Genomic DNA, 25,151 nt, shown 5'->3' on the forward strand with positions numbered 1-25,151 from the left:
CCAAGAAAAAGCCCCAATCGGAACACTAGACAAAAATGAGAATATGATGAATAACATGAATAAGGGTAATAAATCCCTATTTTGATAACTGGGGATGCTTAAAGAAATAGAGAGGGAGAATCGAATTCAAAACCATGTCCTCGAAATGGGACCACATTTAAAAATCTGTATCCCTCAGATGTCGTGAGAATATAAGTATAAAAACTATCCGAGCAGAGTGTGGTAGAGGGATTTCGATGAAATGTAAACTGGAGGAGAGAAGAGACATTCCTCCCAGGGCACGTGCTCCCAAAGTAAGCAAGGACGGGAGCACTGTGAGAAAGGGAAAATTTTCCGCTAGACGGGAGAACTGTGAGAACAGAGGCAGTTTGAGATTCACAGTCCCTACAGCTCAATGTTTTGCCGCCAAGAAGAACCCCCAATATTTAGGAGGGCCTGGCGGATCTTGCTGACGATAGACACATCCTAGCAGCAAATGGATTTGGAATCTCTCAGGGCTCCACTTGAGGCCATGGCTTAAGTTCACAGGATGCAGTATTAGGGGGTACCTCTTTTTTTTTTTTTTCGAAACTTTCCACCTTGACACTTCAAAGGGAGCCCTACAGCATTCAGGCAATTTGGATTGTGTTATGAACTTCATGCTCCCATTGTCTGAGCTGGTCATGATTTTCAAGATTCCAAACATACCCTTCCCTAACCTCCTCGCATCTAAAGAGTCTCCCTCTTTCTGTCCAGGCCAACCCAGCCACCTGTGAGCGGTGCTCCCCAGGACTTTTTGCATAGGCAGAAATATGCCACAGTGTTACATGAGGGGAAGGCAGCATTTTCCATTTTGCTGGCATTACTTCTCTTGATTATGTTCAATATTCGTAGACCATTTTGCTACAAATCTCATGAAGCTGTCTTCAGGGGACACAATTTTAAGGGGTAGGGGCAACAGTTCAAATGACATGGGCCACGTGGGCCATGATATCAAGGACAGTGTAACAGAACGGCAGGTGGGAGACCGGCTGGGTGAACACAGTTCCTGCCTGTGGGAAAGCTCTGCCCCAGCTGGGAGACACACATACATTTTTAGCTTGACCGATCCTGAGACATGTGCCCCCCATATGTCCCCAAGGCAGAGTCAAGCCAACCATGGCATAACCTAAGTTAATAACTAGCCCAGTCCTGCATATGTGCAGACGGAATCACTAGCTCTTTCTTCGAGACTGGCAAATTGCATCCAGTGTTGTGGCCCCTGCAGAATTACAACATGGCCTCCTTCCAGAAGAGGGAATTTGCAGCGAAGTGTTGAAAAGTTCCTCTTACTTTTCATGCTTAAAACATTTTAAGGGTCCAGGAGACATTTTTGGGAAATCTATGTGCTTTGCAATTTACACAACTATTTTTCTAGATCAGGGGTCCTTGACTTAGGGTATAAAGCTTCAGAAAACCTGTGACCCCTTTGAAGCTGTATTTGGACACGGGATGTGCATTTCAGATGAGAGAGTTCAAGTTTTTTTCCCACTTAATGACAGGGTTTTTAAAAAAAAATTGATACAGTATTTGACATACAACATTGTATAAATTTAAGGTATACAATATGTTAATTTGATACATTTAATTTTGTGTGATTGCCATGATAGAGATATCTAGCACATCTATCACATTACATAATTATGCTCTTTTAGTGGCTGGAATAATTGAGTTCTAGTCTCTTAGCAGGTTTGACGATTATAGTACAATATAGTGCTCTATATTCATTATAATGAGCTCAGGCGTTCTTCAGATTCTCAAGCCTGTCTGAGGGGAAGAAGCACTAGAATGCTCTAGAGTATTCTATAAAATGTCTTAAGACAAGCCTTGGTCCAGTCCAACTTTCTGAGGCTTGATGAATTTAAGAATATAGGCAGTAAGATCTCACCTTTGGGACAAAATTTATTGTTCCCATATACCATGTGCAGCATGTCCACAGGGCTAGGGGCTAGGCAATAACTTTGGAGCTTCCACATCCAAGTGTGGACAAATTACATTCCTTAGCACCTGAGTCCCACCCGTTTCACTGTGGGAGCAGTTTGGGGCAGCCAGCAGCTGGAGCCCTGGAGAAAAGAGACCCCCACCAGCATGACTGGAGGGCTGGGGGGTCCTGGCTCACGCAGCGCAGTGGACTTAGGCAGGAGTTTGTCACTAGCTGGCATCCTTGGCTCCTCTTACTCTGTCCTTCTTACGAGGTCTCAGCAGTTTACAGAACTCTCCCTTCTCTCCTTCCACCTGTCATCTTTGCCTCTGGAATAAGAACCATTTGTGTAACACCAGTGCTTAACTTAAGAAAGACATGCATTATGTGGTTGTGATCAAGCCTGATGCTTTCAGACGACCTACTTGTATCTTCAACTGGAAAAGACTAAGAACAAAACAAATTCACCTAAACTTCTGGCAACCCAGTTGACTTTCAGATATAAGAATGGAAATCCAAACACTTAACACATTCAACTATATGAGAGAAAGTAAACCCATGGATATGGCATTTTGTGAATGCTCCTTTAAATAAAAGAAAAACTTATGTAATTTTTAAAAAAAATATGGGCAGTAGAATTTGACTGCCTTTTGAGGATCCATCATTTCTCTTCAGACCCTGGTTAAAAACAAAAATTAAACTAGGGCACAAAATGTTTTATTAAAAAAATTATATACTTGTAGGGCAGCAGAATCAAGAAAGCAACCTTAGTTTAAGTTATTAATTGGATTAAAGGAAGAAAAGGACTCTCAATGAGCAAAGATGGCAAAAATTCAGACAATATAAAGAACAGTACAAATGATTTCCATACAATGAAAGAGTAAAGGGAAGAACAGGGTTTCATCACGCGAGCTGCGGTAGGAAAAGGCGAAACTTTAAGAGGGGAAAGACCGCGGGCAACTCTGCGCCAGTTCCCTCATTTCTAGAATGGAGATGGTTATACGTGCCAAGCGCAGAGAAGTCAAGTGCCTGGAACAGTGACACAGCAGGGGGACTCGGTAAACGATGACTAGCAGTAGCGGAACATTAGGGCAAACAGGATGTTGAGAAGGAACCAAAACAAAAATAAATCAAATTATAGCAAGGAAGATTGAGATACATTTTCTATAAAACATGAGACTAGACGTTGCAAACGTTATGGTAAGTGAAGGAAGCCAGTCACAAAAGCCCATACTGTAGGATTCCGTTTATAGGAAATGTTCAGAATAGGCAAACCCAGAGATATGAAATAGATCAGTGGTTGCCTAGGGATGAGGCAAGGGGCAGATTGGAGGATGGGAGGGTTATAGAGTGAGGGTTGAAGTGTGTGAGGTTTCATTTTAGGGTGATGAAAGTGTTCTAAACTCGACCGTGGTGATGATCACACAACACCGTGAATATGCTAAATGTCACTTAATTATGTACTTCAAATAGGTGAACCATGTGGTGTATAAATTATCTCAATAAAGCTATTTAAAAACTCTGAGATTGGAAAACCCCCTTGGTAAAAATAAAGTGAAGTCTCCTGTAGATTTTCTTTAAAAAATCCCTCCATCTTGCATGAATTCTGGTTTTTAGATATTTTCTTTTCCCTTGCCGTATCTTCCCCTAAAAGGGTTACTTTTCAGATATACGACGAGTATATCTGTCAGGTACATCTTACAAACAGCTGAAAACCTGTATATTTTGATGAATGAATGATACCAGGGTTTCATTTCATTCATTAAAATATAGATTTTAAGCAGATGAGCCAGTATTTAGAAAAATATTAGAGCCATTTTATTACTTCCATGCCTTTTCTCTCATGCCTTTTCTCCCATCATCTTCCAGCTTCAGTGCGAGTAGGAGGGTCATATTATTCTCTAAGATGATGACTGGTTTCCCTTCTTCGCGCATTTTTTGCTTTTACTGATTCTTCCTAGATGTAAGTCCTTCGATGCCTTTAGATTCCATCTCACAACTCCCGCTGCTCCTACGTGCCAGCGTTTCCCGTGCGCTACATCAGCCATTCCCCTCGGAGCCTTAACGGATTTTGAACCCCACAATTTACTCCAACTTTTTGTTTCTAATCGGTGGAAGTGAAGTAGTGATAAACTAATGTGTAGAAAAGATTTCATTTTCTTCTTTTAATCTGACCTTAACCTTCCCAAACAAATCTACACATTTTCATAAGTGGCACGCCTAAGAATGCAACCTGGCCTCCAGTGTTCTAAACTGCGAGCCTCAAAGCAGTTTTTCTCTTTCATGTTATGTAAGTGCGAACAAAACCTTCCTCTCATATATCCACCACAGTGTAAATCTACCCCTCTGACTGTGATAATGGACTGCGAAGAAACAGTTTTACTCCAGACAACCTCACAGGGTCCCCACCTCTTCCAGAATGAAGGCAGGCAGTGAGGAGGCACACCCCAGAAATGTACACTCAGTGAGCGTGGAGGCGGAAAGCCGCGCAGCAACACCCGACAGGGGTCCTTCTTATTTTTCCCCAGGTTTGCTGCACCTGCCACAAAAGTGCAGCAAAGATACAAATAAATTTTATTTATACAAATAAAAACCAGTGTTTTCCTTCACGAGTTGCAAAACCGGTTTCACCATTCTGAATTACTTATAGGAGAGTCCTGAAAGAAATTTACCTAACTAGCATGTGTAAGCATGTTATGCATGATTAACCTTCACAGCCACTCGTGAAAGGAGGGAGAGGGCTCTTAAACAATGTGGAGTTCATAAGGCTTTCTAATAACATCTCTCCCTTCGGAGTAATCTCAGAAGAAATTGGTGGCATAGTAACTCAGTAAAATGAAGACTCAAATGCAGAGGAAGAGGAACTGGATGAAAAGAAGAAAAAGAAAGGGTAGGCAAAGTCCCTTGGAAACTGAGAATGACTTTTCTGGCTTCTAACAGGATGCTATACCGAAGAGTTTTGTTTCCCAGCTAGACTAGAGTACGAAGAGGCACCGAGAAGTAGTGGCATTCCACTACCCAGCACACAGTCTGGCTCAGCTCGGGGTTCTGTGTTTTTTAAATAGAGTATTTTTTAGAGCACTTTTTGGTTCTTAGCAAAATTCAGTCAAAAGTAACCTTGTTCCCATATATCTTCTGCTTCCCTACATGCATAGTCTCTTCCACGATCAACACCCCTCACTGGAGAAGTACATTTGCTTACAATGGATGAGCCTATGTTGACAAATTTGTCAGTGTAGGTTCCCCAAAGTCCATAGTTTACATTAGAGTTCACTCTTGGTGGTGTGCATTCTGTGGGGTTGGACAAATGTATAAAGACCATAACAGTACCGTACAGAATAGGTTCACTGCCCTACAAATCCTCTGTGCTCCACCTTTTCGCCCCTCCCTCCCTGCCAACGGCTCTGGAAACCAGGCCCTGGTGGGGTGGCTCAGTTGGTTGGAGCATCGTCCCTTACACCAAAAAGGTTGTGGGTTCGATCCCTGCTCAGGGTGCATATAGGAGGTAACAGATCAATGTTTCTATCTCACATCCATGCTTTTCTCTCTCTCAATTCAATAAGCATCCTTGGGTGAAGATTAAAAAAAAAAGGGAAATCAGAGCTTTAATCCACATTGTTTTCATTCTCCCCTTTCCAAACTACATCTGGTCCCTTAAAAAGCCAAGCTGTAGGTAAAGGAGTCGTCAGTTCCACGCGTGCTTGCACATGTGTGTGTCAATGAGCAAACGAAAGAAAGTACTTTTAAGCCAGGAAGGAAGAAACCAGATATAATAGAAAGAACACAGACAGACTATGGAGCCAGAGACTTGGATTCTTCTGTTTTCTCCACTTATTAGGCCTATGGCTGGAAGTATTTAAGACCTTTCAAGAGTGACTTAACATCGCAGAGTCTCAGCTTCCTTATCTACCAAATGTAATCCTATCTGTTATAGGGATACCCAGGACACTGAAAGAAGAGGGTTCTAGTGGGCATATGGCATGGATAGTAATATTTTCCCTTTGCCTAGGAAATGGTAAATAAGAAGAAAAAACTTAGAGGTGTGAGCATCTTCAGGATAAAACAGATGAATTCAAAGTGAAATTAATACCACTGGGTTGAATTGCGATGTCTAGATCTGTGCCTTTTCTAAAAAATGAAGTTCTTAGCACAAAAGGGCATAGCAGGGTGTTACTCAGTGAATACACGACCACAGCTCTCCCACTGCATGACGGAAGCTACGTCTCTACTTTGCTCACTCTAAGACAATTGTTCATTAGGCAGCATTTAACCGTGATCATGTACTTATCACAATATTTCACACCATTATTGGTTTAAAAGCATGTATTCTTTCTTTGGAGTTAAGTGTCAGTTGTTGACACAAAACTGAAGAGGCAAGAGGAGGGCTGGCAGAAGCCCTCGGCGGGAGTTTTGTGCGTTCTACAACTCTGCATCTGAAATCTGCCCCGGGGTGTCCGCAAATAATGTCTCCCTGCGGCTCATTACAGTGCCTTGTATCTACACGGGCCGTTCCTGGGAGCTAACTGTGCTTTGTTATTTCAGCAAGACTTAGGAGAAGGATGCTCAGAAACTGTAGTCATTCAGTGACACTTCATTGCTCCTCCATCAGATACCCCTTTACAAAGCTCTCCGGCCAGCTGCCCAGGGACACCCTCACCCCCAACCCCGAGCTCCCGTATCATAACCTCTAATTGTCTGCCTTTCAAAGCAGTGGGACCCTTGGTGGTCAACACTAGTTGTGCTTTGTTCTTATATTTGGAATTAGCCCAAAGGGTCCGCAATCTTTCAGGATTATCTGTCTCATTTTGTTTACTTCCTCTTACTCTTGGTCCAGATGTGCTTAAGAAAAACCTGGTTGCATTTTCTTCGATATTTGAGACCACCCGAGGATAAATTAGTAAAGACTACAGACATTTTTCTCTCTGCACCCTCAAGATGCTAGTCCTTTGAATGGTTATGTCACTCACAAATGCTAGTATTTTGTAATTCTGGGTGGTGGATACACACCTGTTTGCTATATTATTCGTTATCCTCTGTGTTTCTTAAAAAGCAGAATAATTAAAATAAAAAAAAGTTGTGTGAAACAATTCTTGGTGTTTTGCACCGGTGCATCTCTGTTCCTCAGATACGGAGAGGTAGGGGCAGCTACTAGAATTTAAAAAGTTCCTCTTGAGAACATGGATTCTAATTTGTATTTCAAGTCCACCACAAGTCTCAATAAAATGATAGAATCTGGTCATGCAATTCTTTCTATGCATGGAACTGGATTTCCCCTCTGAAGTAATCCTTCACCATCGGTGGATGGGCTAAAACCACAGGAACCCAGCAGTTAGCTCACTTCCATCTGGCACGGCCCTGTGAACACTTCAGTTGGCTTGCTTTTTTAATGAAGTGATTTTTAATGAAGCAAGCTGTGAATTTAATAGATACCTTAGAACAGCTTCGTTGTAACTAAGCTTTAAGTAACGAAGCAACTGCCAAATCAGCTACCAAAACCAAGAGAAACATTCAAGCCCAAACAACGGCAGGATCAGGGATTGCTGGACTTCGGTCATCAGGCCTGTCCTCTCAACAGCTGGCACAAAGGATGGTGACACAGTCCACTTGGATGTTGGTGGCCTGCCTGCTCGGCAACCTTATCAGAGGTCAAGGAAGTACTTGGCCAACACTAAGGCATATTGCACGTGCGAGATATCTGAACTGTTGTTATTCTTACCACATGTCTCCTAGTGGCTCCTTTACCCTGTGATTGTGCACCAGTCATTTCAGCTCACTTACAATGTGGGGACAATAGGAAGGAGATCATTAGCTTTAGTCTTTACTACCCTGAGAGGGAAGATATGTTGATAAAAGGCAATGCACATAGTATTAGAGAATTCTTATAAAGTATTAGAGAAATCACCCAATTCTGGAATCTCAGCTGTAAATAGTAGACACTTTATGCGAGAGGGCTAGGTGGATATAAGGAAAAGGCAAGGCCTGGAGAAACTGGAGAGTTCATGTCCCACTTAAAGGTATTCAAATTCTTTAAAAATGTCAATTCAATAAAGCACACCTGTGTGCATGAGACACCAGTTTGTGAGGTCTCCTTTATTTTTCAAGTGAGGAAGTTGGTGTATAAAGAAATGACTTGTTCTGGTTCTCACTGCAGGTCACGGTGGGGCCAGGCCAGGAATCCAAGGCTCCCTACGGTCTGCCCAGTGCTGTTTGTACAACAGTTCTAGAATGGCAGCCCCAGTCGTGATGTGAAGCCCTGCTTGGGAAGGTCACTGGCAAAGAATTCACTCAGTGGGAGGACCTTTGTTCTGTTGCCCATGAAACAGACACAAGTCCCTCACACACTCCCCTTCTGGCACTTGACATTTCCTTTGTCCTTCATGCTACAGCTCCTTGCTCTGCTTTGTGAGTCAGCCTTGGCCTTGCCTGGACTGGGTGGCAGAGTGGCCTCAGGTAGTTGGATGTGGAAAGGAGGGGCCTAATAAGCCAGGTGGCAGAGCAGGAAGAACCTGTGTCCATCCACCCTTGAGTCAGGTGGTGGCAGCCTGTGGTGGACTGGGGAGTGGAAAGTGGGAACTCCTAGTGGACTCAGCTAAAACCCTCCCACATTCCATTTCCCAGTGTTGGGGTGTGGCCTTCACTTCTACTCTGTTCCTCCAAACACAACACAGAGTGGAGAGAGAGAGGCCTGAATACAGGGCCAGGAGATCCTCTTACTCTCTCTCCCTGAGGGATCTCGACCTAATATCACCACCATAAACTAGTTTCTTCACCTCCCAAATGGTAATAGGTTCTTCCCTCTGCAAGACCTCATGAAGTGTTTGCTTGCACAGTGCTTGGACTCCTAAAAACTTGACAAATACTATCTGGGCCCGAATCTTCCCAATCTGGCCTGATTCGCCCCACCCCCAGCCACACTTCTCTAACTCAGGCCAGCTTTTCCCTGCCACACCCTACAGTGCACACACTCTCCTCACTGGTTACAGTGCACATGGGGCTCCCGCCACCTGCCACTCCTAAATACCAGACTGAAGACTGATAACTAGGTGGGAGACAGGATTGGCTTGAATCACCACATTTGCTGTGTTGCTTGAAGAAGTGTGGCTGGTTTGTATTATGTAAAAGCCCTTGTCCAACCAAGTCTATCTTGAACTTTAAGGGCAAGGGGTCAGTTTTTTGATTTGCAACCATAGGCTAAGAATAAGATACATGGCCTGCAATTGGGGGAGGTTCTCCATCCACTTATTTAATGAACAGGTGCTTCTTGATTGCCTACCACATGCTGTGATTAAGATGTAGCCACCTTACTCCCTGGGCTGCACTCATGAGTTGGAGCGAAGAGGAGAGCTTGCCTGCTTTCCTTCGAGGAATGGAATAATCGGCGGGCGGGGGTTCCTCCCACCTGGGAAGCTCCTCGAATCAGTTTATATTAATGGCATCATCGCCTAGTACCCCAATGGTACAAGGGCTTGCTGATAAAAATGAATACTCTGAAACCAAAAGCTCACATTTGTACTTAAGTGAATATATATTAAAACCAAACCAAACCCACCACAATGAGTTGGGCAATGTCCCCACCTAAGTCTGCTACATACATGTTAGGAGGGTCTAAGTGAGGTCTCAGATCTATTAAATAGCAAGCCCACGGCACAAAGTGGTTTCCCCACAGCAGGGCCACGCTCCCTGCTGTGTTGCTGGAGGTCACAGTGAGCGCAGGGCACACTTGAGGACCTTCTTCCTCCAGTGACTGACAAAAAGAACCATAAATAAAAAGTTTGAAGAAATCCCTAATCCTCATCTCCCTAGCTTTCCGTCCCATTATTCTGAGTAAGTGACATGTGTGCAAACACTCTCCATTTCCATTCAGCTAAACCTCTGATTCACACGGAACAGCTTTTCCATCGTTCATACGATTCTTATCAGTTAGCTGGGTGCGTGTAAATGAAATAGAAATACGAAAGCCTAATCACTCCCTCTGTGAACAATCACCATGTCTCCCTGTTTGGAGGAGGAACAGATCCTGGGGAGCATTTCCTGCAGATTTCCCGCATTTCCTGGCTGTTCCATTTCCGTCAGGACACTGTGGAGCTGATCTATTACTTCATGAGTTTCCCGGGCAAGGCTGGGTGTTACTGACACATGTCTTAGGAAAGCCAGTGGCAGATACTCCCACCATCAGAAACGGATGTCGCAAGCATGCAATATGCCCATAGTGAGATGCACTTTCTTGGGAAACTGCTCGGTCAGAGGTACAATCCCGGCCACAGGCTGGAGGCAAGGTGCACAGTTTGGGGAAAGAAGTCATAGTATTTTTATTGGTTTGCTCTATTTTGCCCTTATAAAAGAATGGTATCAAAGTTCAACTTAAAGAGAAATGAGGAAAACTAAAAACAAGCAGGAAGGAGGCCATAAAACCACTCAGGCTGGTCATTCAGGGAATCCTTTTATGGTTAGTGGATATCTGTGGACTGCATTCTACCAGGTCATTATGCTTGGGGCTAATTCATCTCACAAACTGCCACACCGTCAACAAAAAATATGCAGCCTTCATGAGAGAAGTGCAAGCTGTGGAGGTAGGAAACACACGAGTGCTATATCTGCTCTTCCTTCTTGCTGTGTACAGTCCGAATGTTTTTCCTTCCGAGCTTTACTTGACTGGACACAGACCTTATGAGATTTATATTAGCTGGACTATAGAGGAAGTTTACCCATGGCTGAATAAGCCAGATGATCACAATGGAGCTCTTGGGTTGAAACTACCTCTTGTTATCCTGGCTTACTCAGCAACAAGAAAATATTTAGGGTATAAAATTGGCAACGGACTTGCCAAAAGAGACTGGAAGATGTAATCTAGCCATGTAGGGAGGCAGGCAAGCAGGCAAGCAGGTACACACCCACACACACACACACACAAAACTTACTGAGGTATAAACTATGTTCCATGCAATGTATCATTTTAAGAGTGCATTTTTTTTGTACAAGAACTTTTTAGCCTTGGACCTTTAGCCTATGTAGCCTTATACAGACCAAAAATATCAGGACAAACTCCTAGCTCAACTTCCTTCATACTGCAGCTCAGAGAAACTGAGCTACCTCACCTAGGTGGTCAGTGGTAAAGTGGGGAGGGGATGCTCAGTTTGGAGGTGCTAATAAAAACCAGTCTACTGATTGGCCATTATGAATAGAAACTCACCCTTTTGTGGGGAGGGGATAGAAAGACTTTATGTAAAAGCCCATGGGCTCTAGCTCTGGGTTCCTGACCTGTTAAAAATGAACATCTGCTGGCTGCAGAGACTGAGGGAAAGGAAGTGAAGGGGGAGTGTCTTTGGAACAGTGTTGTTAAGGAGGATAAAGGACTATGTTGAATGAAGGACTGAGCTTACTGAAGAGTAGGAACCTAAGGTGTTAAAGTAATTCTGACCAATGCTAATGTTTGGGTGCTGGCAAATAACATTTATAAATGACTTTCTCAAATGCTTCCTCTAGCAACGGGGGCTGTTATTACCATATCGATTTTAAAATTAAATGTTATAGAATTTTCTTGCTTTAATGAGAAGGCAGATCCAACTGGTAAATAAAGTAATGATGAAAGCAATTAAAAGAGTGAACATGAGAACCAAAGTAATAACACCTATAATGTTTAACCCAAATTGGCAGGTTTTGATGATTTACTAAAAAGATTCATGTTTATCTGGAGATAAATGTATTGAGAAGCAATGCTCACTATAAATAAACCCTCCCTTGGTAAGGGGAAGAGTCAATTAGTAATGTCATCTGTTTAAAAATCTCCCTGCACCTGGTTCTCATTTGTCCTCTAGCTGAGAAACCAAAGACAACCTCTTTTTATTGCTTGTGGTCAAAGAGCAAGTTCATTTCGCCATGGGATGATCAAACGACCAGCCTCCCCCGGATTGGGAAGGTTTGCCTTTCACTTTCAACTTGTTCAATCATCATTAACTCTGAAAAATGTCACATTCCATTTGTGCAATGAAAATTTCACCACCGGCGACCGTTTGGATGAAGGTTTTGCAGGCGAAGCCCTAAATCTTGCAGAGCACCTCACACACTCTCAGGGTCATTTGCCTTCTTTCCTCGTTTAACGACAGTCGCCTAAGACCTTGGAGTCTGTCTGTGGCCTGACACGGGCAACTCTGAAGAAACATCTGTGCGGGGGTACGTTTCCCTCTCTGAGAGGCAATGGGTTCACTGGATGATACGACAGTGGTGTCATCTAAGAAAAACTAAGGTGTGTGCACCTGCGTGTACACACATGCACACACACTCCTTTGTTATATGTTACCCACACATACACTGGTATTTTTACCAAGCAAAAGTCAACATCTCTTTTACTGGGGAGATACTAGGAAAAGAGGCCGCTGGATGCAGCCCACTTAAGGCAGGATTTTCTCACTCAGAGAAGCTGCCATATCAACTTGGGGAAGTTCCAGAAAGTTTCTAGAAAGGAGAAATAGGCTTCTTTTGAACTGTTGCCATTGGGCTTGAGAAATCTTCTTCTCCTTTGTTTGTTATTTAATTATATTTCCCCCTCTGCAAGAAGTTCTGACATGGAAATCCCAGTGACTGTGGCAGAGGGCCAAATCCCTGATGGGCACTCTATAAATATGAATCTCTGAAAGTGGCTGTCAAGCAGCAAGACGGCTAAATTAAGAGGTCACTTGATTCAGAGTCTTAAAAAAAGCATAGAGTTTATTGGGGAAGTCAAATAAATTTGTGCCATTTGGCAAGTAAGTCATAGCTAAAACAGGCCTCAGTTACAGGTCCTGATTAAAATTTCAAGGTCAAACCCAAGAGAATATATATATATACACAAAGAGTTCTCCAGAGCCTTAAGTGCCGAGGCACTACCACACTGTTTTAAATAGTCTCCCAGCAGGGCTTCGTGATTTCCAGCTTTGCTTTAATGCCACAGTTTCACTGGGTCAGCTGTTGAAATAAGGAGGAAGCTACCAGCAGGTCTGGATTATAGGCACAATGTCTTGGGTCTCTTTCATAAAGTATAATAATATTTATTATTGCCAAGATACAATTTTTAATTGAGTAGTAGACATTGAGGGTAGTAGAGGGGGCAAAAAATAGTCCAATGACATCTTTCAATTCCCCCAGCTAATTCAAGACCAGACCCTTGGTCTAACGAAGAATAATGTGGCTCCTAAAACATATAAGAGAATGTCCTGCCATCTTAATGGCTGGTTGACAACACCACATTTTAAGAAAAGAGATTCTAATATTACGTTATTTGTTGGAAAAACCTGTGCATAACTTTCTAGGAGAGGTCTTCTTTTCATACTCAAGCACTTGTATATGTACCTAGTATTCTTCTAAGTGCTTTATAAACATTAACTTATTTAATCCTAATAGTACTTCAAAGAGGGGAAATAACTTTGCTAAGGTCACAGAACTATTGAAACCACTATGCGGCTGTATTTTTTCAAAAGACCTCTCGGAATATGCCCACTGATCTTCTGCTTCAAGGTGGGCAGATGGAGTGCAAAGAGAAAAGCGATCTACTTGCTCCACGTCACCGGGATAGAAAAATGGAGATCCATTCTCTAAACTTCCCCTTCTCATCACACTAATTTCTTCTCATGCCTCTACCTCATGGAGGCCAGCTTTCTACTCCTGCACCTGCATAAGCTAGTGAGCTCTGTCTCTGTTACGCATGCACAGGTATATATAGGTGCATACACACACTCTCACACCCACATCCTCACACAGAGGTATTACCGTGCTTCAGTGAAGCTGCACAGGGTTTATGATCTGGTCATAAAAGCAGACATCATTTGCTCATTAGAGCTAAGTTTTCAGGACATGCCCCAATTACTGACCTCCACTAACGGCCTGGGTTTGCGCTCGACTGCAAACCTGAAGTGGCAGAGTTCACAGTAGCTGGTGTTTGAGGACGACAGCCAGTGCTCCAGGCAGCTCCGATGAATTGTCCCCAGGGTCCCTGTACATTCACATGGAGAGAGCAAGTCCTCTTGGCTGCTGCCCTCATGGCAGATCCTGCACATTGGCCGGTCATTGAAGGGGCTGCAAGAGAAGGAGGGGCACCTGCTGGTCACCAGGCTCGAAACCACTGCCATGGGGATGGTCCTGTGGCTCTGTGTCCTTCAGACCCTCCCCAGTGGCAGCTGCTCAGAAAAGATGCCTGCTTTAAAACCCTAGATCTACACTTGTACTTGGCAATGGGAACCGGTGCCACAGTCCTGCACATCCACTTTTGCCAATACAAAGACACAGGGAGTGGCCCAGGGCCAAAAGTGAGTGAAAACAAGCAGCATGTTATTTTTGTCTTGGGTACAGACGTAATTCAGGCAAACCATCAACTAAAAAAATAAAAACCACCCCTTGCCATTAAGAACAGAAATTGTTTTGAAATGACACCAATTGTAATTTCTAGACAAATTGTGTTTTTTGAACCTGGCCTCTTTTCAATCCCCAGAGGTTCTTTTCATTTCTCCTTTGAATAGGGTAGGAGATGAAAAGAGGGAAGTTAACTGACCGCCAACCCTGAAACCACCAAGCAGAAGTGGTGTCCAAGCCACGGCACAAAGCTGAGTACCAGGTCGGTCCTTTGAACTTTCCTAGGATGCTCTCTGGGATGCTAAGGATACTACGCTGAACGAGTGATGAGTATGTTTTACCGAGGAGGCCTCCATCTATAGCTCTGCGTGTTTCATGAAGGACCTGGTACAGTGGCTCATGCCACACACTCTGGAGTCCAGTGACTGCAGAGGCTGCCTGGGCTTGAACGCCAGCTCTGTTGCTTTGCTTACCAGCTGGCTAGCTTTGGACAAGTAACACCCTCTCTCTGTACTTTAGTTTCCTCGTCTCTAAAATGGGTAGAAAGAATGGTGCCTTTCTCATACGGTGATTGTGAGAATGAGAACAGATAGTCTGGATTAGAAGCTTCGGCTATAAGCATGTAGTTAATACCAAGTTAATGCTGACTATTTTTACTCATAGAAAAATTCAGGTCAGGGAGAATCAAGTAACATGGCCATAAATCAGTGGCCAATGAACGGGTCAAATGAAGATGACCTCGCTTCTTAGTGGATACAGTGTCCTGTGGGAGGACTAGCCCTTTCTGCTCCACGTGTTCTTATACTGCTTGAGCTCTCCTTTATTGGGCATTAGACTTTAAAATAGTCATCACTGTATGTGCCAACCCAAGGACCAACCTCTTTATTCCCTCTCCCCTGCCCCTTCCAGTCCGCCAAAGATGACAGTGACCCATGCTCATGCCCACCCCTCTCTGATGCCATCTTTGGTCCAAATGGAAACACAGTTGTTTCCCATCGCCTCTCTGGAGAAGATCCTGAGAATGCGTGAAGGCTAAAAGGGGATTCAAAGAGAAGAGGACCTCCTTCTCACTTGCCCAAAGACCCATCCATGCTCAGGGGCAGGAAAAGAAAGCTTAAAGAGTTGACATTTTTCTCTCATTATTCCTGGCCTCCTTCATTCACACTGAGCCACTTGCATGTAAAATTTTAAAACCTTCCAGTTTACATTACTACGTGGTAGGAGAACATGTAAAAATGTCACACGCCCACAAGCACAGCGGCTCACAAGTCGCAGTCATTTTAGCTCTGTGTCCTGTTCTTCCTGATCAGCCGAGGTAGTTGATGGCTGCAGGGGTGACAGGTGCACATCAGTTATCTGTCTCAGTTCACAGATGAGCGATGATGCTCACTGCCTCATGGTACTTTGAGTCCTGACCAATTGTTAGAAGCTTTTCAAGAGGTGGGGAAATATATGTTGACTTGTCCCCCCTCCCCCATTTCTCTCCTTTGCGCTAGCAGCCCAAATTGGAAGTACGTGGACAATGTGTATAAAATGCACGGGTGTGTGAATCCATGCCTGGCGGACACCGTGTCTAGGCTGGGGCAACAGAAAATGTGGCGGTGCCCCCAGCAGTCCTGCTGCAGGCACATGTTCTGATCTGTGACCCTGCATCTGCACTGGATGGGTTGGCTATTGCTGAGACCAAAGTAAGTGGTCAAGGTGTGAGTGACGGACCCAAATTTGGGGGTCAGAAGTGTCAGTGCTGATATTAGGAGGCAAGTCCGGTGCTGACATACATGTTATGTTCACAGGTCAAAGTCCCACTTACTCATTCTGAAAGAAAACTGGAGAAGCCAAGGTGTACTTGTTGGCCAGGCAGCCTGTAGCTGTCAATCTGCCACCGGGCAGCAACAGCACATGAAGAGATGTCCAGGGACAAAGTGCTGGCCCAGATAAGCCATTTCTGGGCTGTTAAAAGCCTTTAGCATTGCTCTGGTTCATCACTCGGGGAGACAGCTGTGGGGGTTTTAATAATAGTACATTTCATAGGGCAGGGTGTGTATGAGGGATTGTGGGTGGAGGCCCATGAGGAGCAAAGGAGGGGGCAATGGAAGAAGTGGCCAAGTGGGGATGTGCCAGAGAAGAGACTTGCCCAGGAAGTGGCCCTGGCCAGTGCTCCTATCAGGCAGTGCTGATTGGCTATCACTTCAAAAGTTTTGCCCACAAATCTATTCACCTTGGTTTAGTCATGTGAAATCAGGTGCCTCCTTCATTCTAACAAAGGATTACCTTTGTTAGTACATGGAGACAGTGACTGTAGTTACTGTGGCAATGTCAAAATAAATGTGAAGCAAGGGACCCTGTGTCCTGTGGGATCCTTCCCTGCCTGGCTCTCTGCAAGTGTGACTCTAAGTGGAAAACTGGACAACATGAATTTTAGCTTTATACCCTGTTGCTATAGAAGCAGAACTTGTGTAGTTTTTTTCTCCCACTGGTACCTCCTCTCACCTGACACAAAGATCTGAGCACTTACTACATTCCCTTTAGCATTTTCCATCTGACAAAAAGCCCTTTGGATCAATTACGCATTCATTTATTTTAGTTTTAACTGTGGTACTACCTCTGGGTGGCAAGAGTCCGCACTACAGTTGACAGCAGCTGCCCGTCCTTGGCTGAAACTTGCATGACATACTGTGGCTGCCCATTCACTAGGCTGCCACAATCCTCCACAGTCTTCACCACAGGCACAGCCGAGCTGGTGCAGTCTGGCAGCACTTCGGGCAGGTGACTGCAGCGGCTGGTTGTCATGGTAACAGACAGCAATTACTCTGCTAATGGCTTCCACATTCACACAGGATTTCCATCTAAGAGAGATCAGAAAAACAGTTTACTTGGTCAGGGTGGTTAATAGGAAATGGAGAATTACAGGCTACCGACATCATCAGGTCATTATTTAATATAAATAACAGGGGTGGCCTACACACAGCCCACTATCATTTAATGTGCACGTGCACACACAGGACCCACAGGAAACAGCGCACGTGGCTATGGACAAGACGGCGAACACGTCAGTGTGCACTAACATTTAGGATCCCTGCTCTGGGACAGGGGAGGGAACGACGGCTCTAAAGCTGGATCTGAAGAGAAGATAGGTGGTTCTCCTGCTCCGCACCGGAGAAGCAATAAGTCTTTGTTGACACTCTCTAAAAGTTACTAGAGTCATTATTACCAATTGCCACTATTTTTTCTTGTAAGCAACTTATTCTCCATGCAGCTTCATTCTGAGATAATAAGATTAAAAAAAGAAGAAGAAAAGAAAATAACAAAAACAAATCTGACCAAACAGCACCTTATAGGTAAATATTTGCCAAACATGAATCATTCAATTAATAATATACACCATTCTGATTTTTGCTGTATCTGTGTTCATAATATAATTATCTACTTATGCCGTGAAAATTAACTTCCTTTAAAACCTTAACCTATTTTAGCCTGAAGTCCAGTTATTCATAAATGATGAGTTGGATGATCCTGTTATATTTTTCTTAATGGACATAACAATAAATACACTGGTATTGAGTTCTGTTTATATACTACCCCAAATCCATGGACATATAGGAGAAAAGAAGAAACTGATGAATGAGATCTCTGCTGCCTATCAAAAATAATCCATTCTTAATGACAGCCTTACCTCCCTACACATAGTCTATCATGCAGACTGCTAGGAATTCTGTTTCTGATCTGTGTGGTATGGGCTTGAACTTGACCTCAAATTCAAAGCAGTCAGGCCCACTGGGGTGAGGAACCCCACTACATTCAACACTAAGTCTGCGTGTGATGTGTAAGAAATAGAGGGCTTTATAGAAACTTGCAGGAGGAATTATCTATGTCTAAAGGTGAAATGACACAGTTTCACAGTCTATACAGGCCATTTCTGTCCAGTCTGCTCACCTCAAGCTCCTGAGAGCGCCATGGCCTAGATAGACGCAAGATTGGTTGACAGACTGAGTTCATGGTCAGAACCAGTCTGGATGGTCAAGGCTCCAGGTCTAAGGATTGGGTTGGTCAAAAAGTTCGTTTGTTTTTTTCTGTAAAATGGCTCTAGTGGCACTTAGTTTTCTTTAACTTCATGTGAGATAATTTTGGGAGATTATATTGTGACAGTTGTCATATCAGTGTGCAATAAAAAAAACTTAACAAAATTGGTGAATTTTTGTGTGTATATTTTTATATTGAAGATGGAAGAAAATATGCAACATTTTCAGCATATTAGGCTTTATTATTTCAAGAAAAGTAAAAATGCAACTGAAATGCAAAAACAGATTTGCGCAGTGTATGGAAAAGGTACTGTGACTGATCAAATGTGCCAAAAGTGGTTTGTGAAGTTTTGTGCTGGAGATTTCTCGGTGGACAATGCTCCACCACCAAGTAGACCCATTGAAGTTGATAGTGATCAAATTGAGACATTAATTGAGAACAATCAACGTTATACCATGTGGGAGATGGCCGACATACTCTAAATATCCAAATCAATAAAGTTATTGGTGAAAATGAAATGTGTGCCTTTTATTTTACAGAAAAAAACTAAACAAACTTTCTGGTCAACCCAATAAATCCTCCCCCAACCTGAAGTGGATTTTTGGCATTCCGCAAGGGCTTGCTGCTCCCAGATATTTGTCTCTACTTATTATACTTTACTTGACTCCTACAGGCCTGGAAAACAGGATCTTTCCAATTTCCAAAACAATGTGCATCAACTGGACATTCATAGGATGAGAATTCAGTGCTGCGGTTTAACTGAGCTGACACTATCCCTTCCAAGAAGCACATGTCAAGCAGGCCTGTCCCCCAGAGACAACTGGATGGGAATGGGATCCCTTCCTCGTTGTGGAGGCGTCTGGCTCAGCATGCTCCCTTTCCCGTGCTCCTTGGCTACCATGCGTCCTCTCAGGGTCTGTGGTCTGGCCTCTCCCAGGAGCCTTTTGGAACCTCATAGTGGGGAGAGGCCTGACATGGGGGCAGAGGCAGGGCTGCCCCTTCCATGCCATTGTCACCACTCTGTTGGGTTTCTCAACCACCAGCTACTGAGCATTCCAGGAACACAGTCAGATAATCAGCTAGTACAGTTTTGCTTTGTAGGTAGGAGTTGTTACTTTTTTTTTTTTACATTGCAAGAGCAAGAGGCATATGTTATGGAAACTACAGAAAAACACAAACAAAACAATAAAACTAACTCATAATCCCACTACTCAATCACAGTAAATTTGGGGGGTGGCTGTCTTTTTAATTTTTGGCAGAATTGGTGAGTGGAGTTGATATGCAGCTGGGGCCACATAGCTTTTTTTTTTTTTTTTTTTTAACTTAGTTATGGTAGCTGTCAGGCCATAGAAAAAAGGCTGTTCAAAGACTGTCTTTCTAAAACTGTGTCTAATCTCCCTCCTGGCTTGCCCTTATAAAACCCCATTGACATGATTTTACATTCTCATAATGCCTCACAGTCACAGAGTGTAACTTCCTGGCACAGCTCTCTTGCTTCACAAGGCAGCCATAGATTAAGAGCCAGGGGTGTCTTGGCAGGAAAAGCAGACACAGTGACCTTCTTGCTGCATGGAATCATTATGTCTGGTTGTACTTTGAGAGTCTATTTTTGGGTTTTGCATAATTCCAACTCAGAGGGCCAAATGCTCCCTCCCTACACTTGGTGGAATTGGAAGAAGGTGGAGAAGGGATGCACAGAGTGAGAAAATGAGACCAGGAGTGTCAGTAGTTAGGCTACCCTGATTAGTGAAGGGACTGTCGCTCAGATGCATAATGGCTTCAGGTTCATTTACTTATAATGTAGACTAAGTCTCTATCAAAGGAAGTAGTTCTAAATGTAGACCCTAAATTTACAACAAAATGTCTTGAAAACAATTCTAGAAGTAGAGTTTCCTTTAATCTTATTTTATATCTGTAATTTCACCTCTGGGTGATACATTTCAGTTTACGTCTCTTCTCAAAGTCAAAGGGAACGTTATCAGTCATCTGATCAGTCTATTCCATTCACAACAGGTGCCAGGCACTGAGTTGGGCATAAAGGAACACAAGGCCCCTCTACTTTGCCCTGTCCTGCAATCAAGCCCTGCCTCTTTCCCTTGTGCATCTCTGCAGAACCCTGAACCCAACTTAGGACCTGATTGAAATGACACTCTAGTTCAGCACTCACTTGAGAATACACCAGCATATCCATTGATCACCACACATGAGAATGACCTTGGGATACTAAGACTGGCATAGTGAGTCCTCATACTTCTAAAAATCCATGTCTTGAGTTGCAAATGGAGTGGGAGGAATCACACAGAGCATGGGCACCTTTGATCGTGGTGAGAAGGGCTGAGTTGGTTCCAACCCCAGAAGACAAGAAGAGTAAATCTAATTATCTACTCAGGTGGAGGAGCACAGAGGGGGGAGCACAGTCTCCCCAATCTCAGTCCAAAGGAAACCCAGAGGCCTTGATCCAGACATGGGCAGGAGTGGGCTTTGCAGGCTGCATGTACCAACTGGTATGAATATTGCACCTAGGGCAGTGACAAATGGCCCACTGCATTTTCCTGTCTCATTCAGAGCCACCTGGGAAAACAGCAGGCTATTGCCGTGGATGCTAAAAAGAGCTGAGCTGTGGGTTTGTAGCCTAGCGCTGGTCTCTCACTGATCTTTTCGCAAAAATTTCAAGCACCATTGGACCACTTTCTTATGAATACTGCTGCTCTTGTGAGAAAATTGCTGTCCCAAGAATTCTGCTCTCTGGGATTTCTCAGGACAAAAGCATGCTGGGAGGGAGTGATGTCTGTATAAACTTGAAACCTCAAATTGCACTGATAGGATAGGTCCTTTGTTGGCCAGGCTTTATACCTTGTGTAATTTCTTACTCAGGATGAGAATAAAACATAATTTGGCACTGGCCAAATTCAGCAGCACACAGTGAGGATAGATAGATGAGAGGGAGACATTAAAAAACACGGAAGGTGCCCTGGCAGGGTGGCTCAAGTGGTGGGAGCGTCGTCTCAAACACCAGAGTGCTGTGGGTTTGATCCCCAGTCAGAGCACATACCTAGGCTGCAGATTTGATCCTCGGTCAGGGCACGTATGGGAGGCAACCAATCGATATTTCTCTTTGATATCGATGTTTCTCTCTCTCTTTCTCTCTCCCCGCCTCTCTGTCTAAAGGCAGTAAACATATCCTAGGGTGAGGATTAAATAAAAAGGAGGGAGGGCTCAATAAATGAAAGCCTGGCAATTATTAAGACAAAAAGGACCGTCTGTTAAACTGTGATCCCTTTAAAGGACGAAGTAAGGTTTTAGGAAAAGCAAGGACCCAACCAGGCTGCAGATAATCATTGCTGCGTTTCTGAACAGGCTGCCATTGGTAAGTGATTTCCATGGGAACATGTCTGGCATCGTGAGGATGTGTCCAGAGGACAAGGGGGAAGGGAAGGGAAGGGAAGTGAGCTCTGCTCACCTCTGCAGCCCTCTTGCCTCTGCAGCCCCTGGAACCTCCATAAGGATCATGGAGTTATGAGAATAAGCTCTGTTCTTAAAGGCAAGACACCCCAGCCTGCACCCTGGCTCACTGTTCTCGAGGGTGAATCTGAGACTTTGCTGAGATTTCTTCCACATTTGAAATGAGGGTACTAATACTTCCTGAGCCACCTCATCTGGTTGTTTGTGAGACCTAAAATAATACAATACACGTGAACACACTTTGTACAGTAAATTGGAACAAGCCACGCACAGAGAAGGCTGCATTAAACTACATTAAGTTTAATTCCTGCTTTTCTTCTGGCCTGGGCTGCATCTCGTTTCTGAGGCCCCACGGCTGGTTGGCTTCTACCACACTGCACATTTTGGATCTCACTTGAGCCCTGCTGTGGTACCACTCGATCTCTCTTAGAGGGGGAGCACAAAGGGAGCCTCTTCCTTGCATACCCACCTCTCCTTAGCCCTGTCTCCTTTATATCCCTGTGCACATGTTTTATTCTTTCATGAAAACGTTTAGGAAAGCCCTGGCTGGTGTGGCTCAGTGGGTTGGGTGTTGTCCCATAAACCGAAAGATTGCTGGTTCGATTCCCAGTCAGAGCACATGCTTGGGTTGCAGGGCTGGGTCCCTGGTTGGGGGTATGAGAGGTAACCAAACTGTTTCTCTCCTTCTTTCTTTCCCTCCCTTCCCCCTTTCTAAAAATAGATAAAATTTAAAAAAAAAGAAAATGTTTAGTAAAGGTATATTATGATGAAAAACTACTATTGAGTTTCATACACTTGGGTCAGTTATTACAGCAGGTGCCATGATTTTGCTAATCTAGCATGTTATAAATACACTAGAAAATAAAACACAAGCCTCTCCCAAGTGCCTTTTCAGGCCTACTTCTATCAGAACTGTATTTGTAATGCCAAGTCATCTTTAATCTCTTAGATGTAGGATAAGAAGGCTGTTTGGGGAGGAATATGTGATGCTGGCCTCTCTGTTGGATATAAAAATTACCACAGGGTTTAAAGGTGAGCATAATGGTGTGTGGGGTGTGCCGGCGGGCACCAACATGGTCATGCGGGCTGTGGCCTGAGCAGGCCCGAGCTAGGCGGGGCAGTCTGGAGCAAGACTGCACTCCTAAATGCAACTCTGACGACAATTCCAAAGACTTTAAGAAGTGGGCTCCTCAGGTTCCAATACGTCCTGGAGGGGTCCTGTGTTACCTCCACATCCAGAGTTGATCAACAAAGCAATTCAAAGGAGCGAATTGGTTTATTCACGTTTGTCCATCCACAAAAATATTTTTTAGGAACTTACTAGGTTTTCCTGGGAACTTTCTGGGGGTATACAATCCAGCCATTTTAAGTCCTGCTTTGCATTTCCCAATTACTGGCCACCAAATGGCCTGGAGTGTTCCCCAGACCCTTCCTGGGGTGCAGAGTTGAGGACAGGGTTCTAGCAACCACGCCCTTGCAAATTCAGAGAAAACCACCAGATGCGTTAGATTTGGGGGACAAAACTGCCCAACCATGGAAGAGCCAGATTTCCTGCTGTTCTTACAAAGGGGCACATTGTTAACACTGGCCCAGGATCCAGAAGCCCAGCCTTAGCTTTACATGAGCAAATCTGCTTCCCAAAGGATCTCTAAAATACCCCTGGCCTTCTTCGAGGAACTGCACATGCAGGGAGCAAGGCCTCCTCTAATGAGACCAACGAATGGGTGATACAAGTTGGTTGGTGATTGAAACAGGGAAAGTAGAGCAATAATGGTCTGTCCAGGAAATTTCCCCTCTGAATTAGGTTTTCAGACTTTGGATTCGAAGAAGCCTCTGAGAATAGGAAGGCTCTTTGACAGAATATTTCCCTGGCTCTTCAGGCATGTTACAACCAGACAGTGCGCTGCATGGCTGATGAAACAACTTGAGTACCCTGAGTGTTCAGAGAAAATGAAGGCGGGCAGGGAATCACACAGTGACCTTGCTTCCCAATGAAAATAGAGCAAATGACTAATTCCAAAACCATTAACATATAAAAGTGGCATATTTCTTCTGAGAACAGGGCACAAAAGCTCTCCAAGGAGATTGCTGGGACATGATTACCAGCAACATTTAAGTTTTCAAAAACATGCCAAGGAGGCTATTCACTAAGAATGTGTAGCAGCAAAGTAGCTGCTTCATTAAACTTAAATAGCTGCGGCAGGGCTGTGCTTACAGACCCACGCTACCAAATTATACATTTCTTTTCCAGATGCTTCACTGACCTCATTATGTAGAGTGGAGGATTTGTCGTTCCAAATAAAGTGACCATCAGGTCTTTATAAACATGTCCATCAGGCGCTTGATGAGTCTGCAAGTGAAACACTGGCTGGCCCAATGAATTAAAAAAAAAAAAAGAAACTTTTCTTTTCATTGTCTCACTTGTGTCTGCCATGTGCTCATTGTCTTACAGGGCAGAATAAGTAGGTGAAATGCCTATTTCCGAACATGAAGGAGGTTTAGATCTGGGGAAAATGGCATTTTCTTGAGGAATGTGTAAACACCAATGATGAACCGTGGGGAGAAAAAAATCCAGACCAGCAGAAGGCAAGATGATCTGGAGAGAGTTATGATAACACAATCCTTGTGTACTATTTGAAAAGGATCTAGAGATATTTATCATTTCCCATCCAGGTCATTAATTCAGATTCTCAGTCACCGAAGTATCAGATTAATCTTTTTCTTTTTTTGTTTAAAATTACTATATTTTCTTTTCAGCCAGGTAAAATCCTCTAGTTCTGCTGAAGACAAATCAAGTAACAATTATCATATTTATACATATTTTCCCCCCCTCAAGCAGTACTCATAAAATTAATTCAGATTTTGGAAGCTATCCACTTTTTCATTTAATTTTAATTATATAGATGAAAATGGCCATTAAAAATACCACAACAACCCCGCGTGTTCAAAGACGAAGAGGCGGCTGAATTATACTTGTAAATAACAGCCAGCTCCTGCGCCCAGAGCCCTGCTGAGCCCGGGGAGTGGGTGGGGGGGGCAGAGCTGCTCAGATGAGTTCTGGGAGCTTGGGCACATCAGAAAAGTTAACTGTTAAGTTTAAAAAAATAGAGGAGAGCAGGCAAAGTAGAATGAAAAGTTACTGGGACATTACTCAAGAGATAAGGAATAAAAGTGTATTCTTTAAATGACATTCAGTGTGTCCAGTGCCAACAGCTGCCTGTCCAGAATGAGGACAGGTATGGAAGGCCTGGCCTGCTGACCCGGATCTCTAATAACCCAGGAGAGAAACACTGCAGCTGCAAATGAGTGCTGAGCGTGCTCTAAGAATGAGAAGTTCCTAATCTGTCTTTGGGTTCATACACATTTTCTACTAGCATGTCAGTGAATGTCCCTCAGTGAAAAAGTTGAT

The 25,151-nt window shown here is 43.8% G+C and overlaps 1 protein-coding gene across 2 annotated transcripts in view; it reads right to left on the reverse strand.

The window, feature by feature from the left end:
• Window positions 1–25,151, reverse strand: part of MARCHF3 (membrane associated ring-CH-type finger 3) — a 141,132-nt gene that overhangs the window by 22,366 nt on the left and 93,615 nt on the right. For both annotated transcript variants that reach the window (XM_024571390.4, XM_045204482.3), the window contains exons 2-3: window positions 16,863–17,106; window positions 13,783–13,987 (exon numbers count right to left, since the gene is read on the reverse strand). In XM_024571390.4, coding sequence (XP_024427158.1) covers window positions 13,783–13,987; window positions 16,863–17,050 — 393 coding nt within the window. In that variant the 5' untranslated portion in view covers window positions 17,051–17,106. The remainder of the gene's footprint in view (window positions 1–13,782; window positions 13,988–16,862; window positions 17,107–25,151) is intronic.

This window comes from Desmodus rotundus, chromosome 1 (genome assembly GCF_022682495.2).
Source record: "Desmodus rotundus isolate HL8 chromosome 1, HLdesRot8A.1, whole genome shotgun sequence".
Classification (NCBI taxonomy): Eukaryota; Metazoa; Chordata; class Mammalia; order Chiroptera; family Phyllostomidae; genus Desmodus; species Desmodus rotundus.